The 9,295-nt window shown below is 31.6% G+C and overlaps 1 protein-coding gene across 1 annotated transcript; it reads left to right on the top strand.

Moving 5' to 3' along the window:
* The first annotated feature begins 458 nt into the window (after positions 1-458).
* Positions 459-8,887, top strand: LOC128158885 (protein O-glucosyltransferase 1-like). Its single transcript, XM_052821856.1, has 10 exons — positions 459-751; positions 1,661-1,760; positions 2,393-2,536; positions 3,132-3,267; positions 5,369-5,490; positions 6,003-6,162; positions 6,682-6,740; positions 7,250-7,417; positions 7,661-7,717; positions 8,162-8,887. The coding sequence occupies exons 1-10, from the start codon at positions 628-630 to the stop codon at positions 8,292-8,294; spliced, it is 1,203 nt and encodes a 400-aa protein (XP_052677816.1). The 5' UTR covers positions 459-627; the 3' UTR covers positions 8,295-8,887.
* Positions 8,888-9,295: the final 408 nt, after the last annotated feature.

Raw genomic sequence — 9,295 nt, forward strand, 5'->3', positions numbered from 1 at the left:
CAGGCCTCTGAATTTCTACATGTATCATTAAGCCGCTACATGTAGGGGAAGAGAAAGATATATACCCTATCTATATATAAATACACTTATTGTATTTATTATAAATAGGGTATATATATCTTTCTCTTCCCCTACATTTAGCGGCTTATTGATAGAAATTCAGAGGTCTGTGATGACATGCAGCATAAAGATATCAATTTATATTGATAAAAAAATATTTATAAACCTGATAAAAAAAATAATATGAAATCGCTATACTGTTTATAATGCAAAATCAGATATTCATAGACATTACATACACCTAGTTGATCTTAGATCATTTCAACGGTACCTTAAGAAAAAACAAAAAACGCCGTCGACACTCTACTTTCGGTTTGCATTCAAACTCTTCAGTTTCTAAGGTAAATTTTGTCTACGCAAACCAGCCACGGGCAAGGGGCAAGGGTTCACTTCAGGTTGAGAGGCGTCACGCCTTCTCTGCATAAATTGGCAAAATTATTTTCGGAACTAAAGACATGGGTACACATGCTGTTTGATATTTGTGTATTATATAGTGTGAGAACTTTGTGAAAATTCTGACTGAATTTCTCTGGATTTTATTTGAACATCGTACCCGATGCAATAAGGATGCGCTTTGCGAATGTTCTTGTTTTGTCGTTTATATTAGCTTTAGCTAATTCTGCGGGCAATGAATGTGACAAAGCCGATAAAGAATGTATTTCTGAACATGAGAAATCGAAATATTCTAAAGGTAAGAGTAATTACAGGAAATTGTTTTGATGTGGGACGCAGTCACAGACAGCAACAAAAATGTGTATATATATATATATATATATATATATATATATATATATATATATATATATATATATATATATATATATATGTGTGTGTGTGCGATAAACTTTTTTATCCCATATATTCCCTAGTATCTTTCTTCTGCTTTAGATAACATAAACAAGAATGTCATTATTATTATAAACATTAGATAAAAGCAGTACTTATATAATTAAAAAGTATCTAAAATTTTATTAATGTTTGTTAATTAATTTTTATGAAAAGTGTTTATGCTGTATATGGTTGATTAAATGAATTTAAAAAATTCAATGTTCATAAGCTCTAATTTCCATTCATTCGCAAGTTAATATTCTTATCTACTCACTGTTGAAATTGTAATTGGATAGGAGAAATAATGATGGATTCGAGCCCATAATATCACCAAGGTTGGTTGATCGAGACTAAAAAATGTTCAAATTGATGTTTTGGAAGAGATATCAAAATATTTAGTCTCAAGGAATCTTGCTTAGATTATCCGACCCAGAATCTCTAGCCATGTACTCTACCAGAGGAGCTATCTTTTGCCAGTGATTGAACCGGCCGTCTGACAGTCGCAAAATTAAAGATTTTATTAGTATAATAATAGTTCAGTATTCTATAATTTAAGATTTGTTATCTTAATCCATTTTTACCTAGGGGGACAGGCATTAGAGGCTTTAAAGCAGGGATGTATTATTTATGATGGCTTTAAAACCTTCATGCTCAAAAGTTAATAAAATTTAATTCAGAAGTGAAATTTTTATTACATTTATTAATTACTGGAATACCTTACTCACGTTGTACATATGCTAAATAAATAAACTGTATTTTTATAATATCACAGAGAAAAACCAAGGGAAGTGGAAGAAATACCTGAAAAAGATTGAAAAAGCTGTTAAAGAATACAAGGATTGTACACAAGATGAGTGTAGCTGTCACAGAAGGTATGACATTTCAATAAACCTGCTTAACTCAGAAACCATCAAAATGTTAATCTGAGTTTGAGGGTTGTATGTATATGAATAGGATGTTTTATATATTTATTTTCAAATCAATACTTCGTGGTTCAACTGCTGTAACAATCCATTTAAAGACTCCTTTACATACAAATGAATATGACTAATACCTGTCGGTTTGTGTACTGTGCAGATAATGATAAGAATCAGTCAGGTGTCACTATATAGCTATATTGATTATAGAGTGAATGTTCACAGTATCCTTTAGTGAGAAAGTTATAATCATATAAACATTTAATAAAAAACACAAATACTGCATATGAGTTTGATACTCTGGGTTCGCAGAGTACACGCAAACTCTTACCTAGCAGGTGCTGACCTCTAAGATAATGGTATGCAGAAGGGCTTCCATAAGGATAGAAATTGTTTTTTGTCAGATATGTATTTAAAGTGGTTAAAAAAATTAAATAAAAAGATATGAATTTGGTTTGTCAATTATGTAAACTGTCAAATGATAAATTCATTATGACAGTGTGGTAAACATGCATTTATATATTTGAATGTTGCTTTGAGCGTGCTCTACAACTTGAAATCAATTTATTTTGTTTCATTGTTAATAGTGTTATAGAGGAAGATTTGGCTCCCTGGAAGAATGGAATCACAGAGGAGGTGTTTAACACAGCCAAAAGCAATAACTATGGCTCCCATTATCAAATCGTCAATCACAAGTTATACAGAGAGGAGGGCTGTATGTTTCCAGCAAGGTGTGTACCGGTACTAGTACACTATTTGCATGTGACAGCTGCATGTACACACACAGTACTGGTAGTCTCTTATCTCTCCAGAGTTCATTATTCTATAAAGAACTGATATATAAATTGTGCAGGTCATTAACAGTAGGGTCTGTGAGAGGTCACACAAGTTTTATCTTATTCCATGCTTATATGTTGTATGTGTCAGAACTACACAAAAAAATACATTTTATATATGTAGAATATGCAAGCAAGTTTTTGTTATTTTTTATCCTTAATAGTTATTTCATTAACTATGTAGCAAAATTAAATAACTAAACAAAATATGAATTCAAATACCGGTAAGTGTAGCTTCTCATAGTAGAGACATTTCCAACTTTTAATCTTAATAAAAAACATTTCAAATGTTCCCAATATCAATATCTGTGAAAAAAATCAATATCGTGAAGAAAATGTAAACTTTAAGACTACAATCTACAAATAAAGTCTAGTTTTACTCAGTTTCAGTATTTTTTTCAAATCTCTCTTATCCTCTACTCTTCCAAATAAGTAAGCTTACATGAAATACATGTATTGGCTGTACCGGTAATTTTTCTTTCTTTTCCAGGTGTAGTGGGAATGAGCATTTCATTCTAGAGGTGATAAAGAAGCTGCCAGACATGGAGTTTGTGATTAACACTCGGGACTGGCCTCAGATCTCCTCACGCCAACAACCCATACCTGTCTTCTCCTTCAGCAAAGTGGTCAGCATTTCTTTGTTTTTGTCTCTCTCATTACGGCTTTATACGTCATCACAAGCCATGGTTCAGATTTTCGTGGCTCTCCCCTACCCATGGTTGCTTGTTTATATAGCCCTAAAAAGTATCATAAGCTTCAACATTCATGCATTGTTATTAAGGTAGCTAGCGGGTTTACCTGCTTGTGAGAAAACCTACCTTGAAAATTTGTCCACGTGATCCATAGGTTTCAGAGTTTTATTTCTAAAATTTATTTGAGATTCGTCTGCGCGGTAATAATGTTATTGTGTTTCAAATTCAGTGTCATTGATAAAATCAAGCAACGCCATTTCGATGAAATATATAGTAAAATGCACATCTTACTCGAGAAACGCATTACAAATTTTAACCATACTCCAAACTTTTAAACGATTCAGACGAAATTAATTATACTCAATAGAATAACAGAGTAGATAATTATGAATCGATTCATAAAAAATAATCAGTATGTGTTCTCGGCCAATTTTTTGCAAAACAACTTTGAAGATTTAAAAGATTTCTCAAAACCTTATTATTTTCATTACGACGTTAGCCCGACGATATCATTTCATTACGTCTGAGAACCCAAAAATTGAAATGCATTTATTGACAAGACTAGCTGATTAACACATTTTAGAACTTGTAAATACTAATTAGACATTATTGTGAATGTTATCAAATGCACAAATGCAATTAATGTAGGGCTGTAAAGATACAGAAAATTGCTATTATTTTTATGAAATTCTGAGTCAATCGATGCCAAAACAAAAATGCCAGGCAACTACTGACATAATAAGTTTGTAATCGTATAAGCCAAAAGAATTTTTAAAAAATTGATAGGTAGTTAAAATTACGGAAGTCAAAATTGTAAAAAAAAAAAAAAAAAAAACGATTTTAATGCATACAGTTCAATTAATTTACTTGTCTATTTTAAAACATGAATTTAAATGGAATATTTATAACGCACACACTTACTTATAGAATAAAATGTGACAATGTATGTGACATCTTTAAATTTTCAGCACTTGACATTATAAATGTTTGTATAAACAGTAATAAACTGCATGCATTTAAGCTTTTTGAAATATTTCCTTTTAAGCTTCTAAATTTCTCATTTGTCATTTTAAAAAAGCATGCATGAGTTTACTATGACGGTCAACTCTTTACGTCGATTCCTATTGTGACGTCAGCAAACCCGCGAGCTACGTTAATACCGGTATGTGACATCACATTTAATGTACATGTAAAATGTATTTGAATTCTATATCCTGTGTGGTGTGGCTGCATTAACAATAACAACTTAATTGCATCAACGGTCTTGATTGCATCAAGGGTCAATATCAAAATATGCTCTACTCTTTTTGATTAATGAGCTAAAAAATATTCTTTTCTTATGCGAACACAGCCAGATGGGAGAGGATCATGCATGTCAATTGGCCATGTTAACAAACTCAGTGATTATTATGTTTGAGACCGTCACTGCTAAACAAAAGTCTAAATGTTCAACATTCTTTACATATATCTTGTAGTAATATTTGTGTATCATTGAAAAATATTGTAGGTTCCAAACACCTTAGTTTCAATTATTTAGTCTCAGAACATTAACTTTCTGGCCCAAATATATAAGTCTAATGGACAGATTATGGTGAATCAACTATTCCAATATCAACTACATGTACTGTAATTCATGACTTTATATGTTTCACAGACTTTGAAATTGTTCATAAGACTAATGAGCAAAAACGAGCAACAGTGAGAGTGTTATTGATTATTTTTTCATGTATAAATACACTATTTAATTTCATAAGTGTGTTCAAGGAGGATAACTCTTACAGCTTCAGTAAATTGAGTTTAATGATGGAAATTAAAGTACTTTTCAATGCATATCTAACTTAATAGAAAAATCTCTGCATGAAATGTAACACTACTAGAAAGTGACCAATATAGAGGATGGTATTTTTTTTTAAACTTAAAAAAGGGTCAGAGAGATGTATTTTGAGACTAGCTACTCCTATAATGGGAGGTAATTTGCAACATGTTGTTGATAGAGAATTTAACAGGTTACACAAAATGTTTGATTGTTTTACAGAGAGGACAGAGTCATGACATCATGTACCCTGCCTGGACATTCTGGGAGGGGGGACCAGCTGTGTGGCCTATCTACCCCACAGGTCTGGGGCGCTGGGACGAACAAAGAGAAATCATACCCAGGTATCAGTGTCATTATTGTTGCCATTCACAATCATCATTGCCACATAATTATAGCCAATAAAAAATCTTAAATTTCTTAGGCAAAAATTTCAAAATACATGTAAAAATGTAACACAGGCAGGTATTTTATTTTGAATTCTTCTGAAAGATTTGCAAAGGATAGCTCACTCACTGCTAGCTTAGTTTTCATATTTTAATCAGGTATAAATATTAAAAATTTAAATTATTCCCCTTTTCCTGATGAGACGATCGATTCTGGAGTACAATACATTAACATTATCTGTTTTGGTTTTTTTTGCCTATTGTCATGTTAATACAGTTTATTACCAGGTACCACCCTTAATGATAAATAAATTTTACTTTTGTATGCTGTATAAATGCTATAAATGTTTAGATTTACAGTTGTTTGTTATATAAGGCTGTAAACCCAAAATTTGATAGAATTAGGTACACTAGTACAAATATATATATATTTGCTTGTAACATTAATGAAAACATTCAATTCATTACAGAGCTGCCAAAAGTTGGCCATGGGAGAAGAAGAAAAACAAGGGATTTTTTCGGGGATCTCGTACAAGTTCGGAGAGAGACCCTTTGATTCTATTGTCTCGCTCCAACCCTGAACTGGTGGATGCTGAGTATACTAAGAACCAGGCCTGGAAATCTGAGGCGGTGAGTATACGAACTTACGATCATAGTGTGATTGTAGTATAATCACTACATGTAGTTATATATATTCTCAAATGAAAGTTGAACCCAATGCATCAGGCATTGCAAGCCAGTACTCTGAGGCAAAGCTATTGAAACCTGATATATTGATTGATATTTACACAACGTTTAATCATTTCTGAATCACAGCCAATTTTGATAAATTTTTGTGAACAAACAAAATTTATTATTTTACATTAAAATTTTAATTCTTAATTTAAAATCAAGATCTTCCTGCAGTTTTTGTAGTTAAAGAATAGACCTTTCAAAATAATTACGGTACACCAGTTTATCAGCACTTTTTGATGTTAACAGATAATATCATTTGTACTACCTTATTGACCATATAATTTAAAAGAACAAATAAAGTCACTATTTTCAGAGAGAGAAAAAATTGTCTTTTATTTATATAAAAAAACCCAGGCATATTTAGATGTATCTTTGAATTCTTTAGAGAAATGCATGTGTTTGATTTTGACACAGGACACACTGCACAGACCCCCGGCCAAGGAGATTAGACTGGAGGATCACTGTGATTACAAGTAATCAATTACAGATCATACTTCATAATGCTATAGAACTCGAATACAAAACGTATTGTATACTGTAAAAGTAGAAATATTCGTTGAGGATTTAATTTCGTTATTTTCGTTTACAGCATTCATCAATGAAATTAAAACCATCATGATGAATTTTTGACCTATGTATTCATAAATACAGAATTGATACGCAATACATTTTGAAGATTACAATATGACGAAATTAAATCCCAACGAAAAAGTATTCGGTTAAAAAACAACGAAATTTTAACCCAACGAAAATACATGTATGTGTTTCTACAGTACATTTCATACTGAAGAATGCATAAAATGATAAAAAGATTCTATAGAATTCAATGTCATCCACCAATTCTATGGACAAAATAACGATCATTTATAGATGGGTTGCATACCAGTTATGTGCCCTTACTGACTCATAACATTCACTCTTAATTGGGTGATGAGAGAACTGTTTCCTGTTGAATTTACAACTGTGATCTCCTTATCAACAGATACCTGTTTAATTTCCGGGGAGTGGCGGCCAGCTTCCGTTTCAAGCACCTGTTTCTGTGTGATTCAGTCGTCTTCCATGTTGGCAGTGCTTGGTTGGAATTCTTTTATCCAGCCATGAAGCCCTGGGTACATTACATTCCTGTCAAAGAGGACTTGTCTGATTTTAGGTAGGGGAATTACAGCAAATTACATGTACCTATATCCATGTAGCTGCAAGTCTGTAGCCCCCAGTCCAAAAAAAGGTTTGGGTTGATGACCTGTGAGCTACAGTTCCTTACATGTTACAAAGTTGCAATTTACAGCACACAAAGACTTGGTTTGGACCAATCTTTTATGTATTGTTACATCTATCATCATGTTTTGCTAAAATATACGACTGATACTGAACAGTGTTTCTTTTCTTTTTACAGAGATCTTTTAGAGTTTGCAAAAGAAAATGATGATGTGGTCCATGAAATTGCCAAAAGGTATACTGCATATACACTGTATTTTGAAAGATTTATTGGCAATTTTTAATTCCATATTCAAAGGACACCCATTGATGGTGTAATATCTCAGGAATCTTTACCTTTAGTTTTATAAATTACATGTAAGATACAAGTGTTAGATGACATTTGAAATCGTATTGACCATCATTATACTTGCAAGGTTGCACGACTCTTTTGGACAGCTTTCATGGTTGCTAGATTATGTACATCTCAAAAAATCATCCTTGGAATGCATTTTTGATTGACTACAAAATAAATGGCCATTGGCTTGTGGAAATTAAATCTTTGTACATTATTTCTGAACCAGCTTTTTATGAATAAAAAAATGATATATACCTGGTAAACATTTCATGGTTTTTAGTAATAATTTGATTAATGTTTAAAGTGACGAAAAGAATGTTTTAAAACTGATTTGTTTTACAGGGGTCGGCAGTTTATATGGGACCATCTTAGGATGGAAGATGTAACTTGTTACTGGGAGACTCTGCTGAAAAAGTATGCCAAACTTTTGAAATTCAAAACAAAGAAGAACAAAACTTACAAGCAAATCAAGTAGAGTTTCTTCCTACATTTTTACAATTTTTAATAAAGTTATATATTTGATATATAGGGATTTCATATATATTTTTGTGAGTTTTATCTTTCTTTATACAATTGCATAGATGTATGCATGTTTACAAATGTTAAAAGTGACTGTAATTATCTTTTGTGTGATACAGTATAGTATGTATTTTTACCTTAAAGGACCATATTAGGGTCTATAACTCTGTAAATTATGTTTATTTACTTGTCAAAAATATTTATCTCTACTGCAACCAAATATTTGATAATCATTTACATCATCTTTAATATATGGAAAATACAAACTTGAAAAAGATAAAGAACATTATTGATTCAATTTGTTTTTCAAATTGTATTTCTTCTGTTTGACAATACAGTTATTTTCAAAATGATACGGTTAACATTGGTGACTTATCTTTTTACAAATGAATTTAATAATTAAAATGCCATTTTAAAAGATATGTGATATGTGAACCCTGTTTAATATGTAAATTCTATATTCTTAGGGGTATTCTGTAATTCTATTTGAATCCATGTCATGAAATCCTGTGTAGCATAAAACATATTTATTGTAAGTTGTGTTAATCAATTCTTTTTCATTCATTCATACTTTATTTCCTCATGACTGAGATAATTTCAAATGAATACAATTAATTTAACCAATACAATACAGTGCTTATATGTTGTGGTTGTTAGAAGATATAACTTTTGCTGAGAGATGAATGATTGTTACATGTAGGTATGATTTGCTGACAATAAAAAAAAGGAATACTTCTTTTAGTATCGGTACTCTTCTTTTTCTTTTTTTTTTTTAAAAACATCCCTTCTCCCTTCCCCAACCCGTGGCAAAAATTATCCCTCAGACAACAAGACCCTAAGACCTCTTCAATTTACAGATTACAGTTTAATCGTAACAGTACTGTAAAGGTACATGTATATGGTCTAGCACCTGTCTATCCTGAATGTATATGGTCTAGCACCTGTCTATCCAGAATT

This window comes from Crassostrea angulata, chromosome 8, assembly GCF_025612915.1.
Source record: "Crassostrea angulata isolate pt1a10 chromosome 8, ASM2561291v2, whole genome shotgun sequence".
In the NCBI taxonomy this organism is placed as follows: domain Eukaryota; kingdom Metazoa; phylum Mollusca; class Bivalvia; order Ostreida; family Ostreidae; genus Magallana; species Magallana angulata.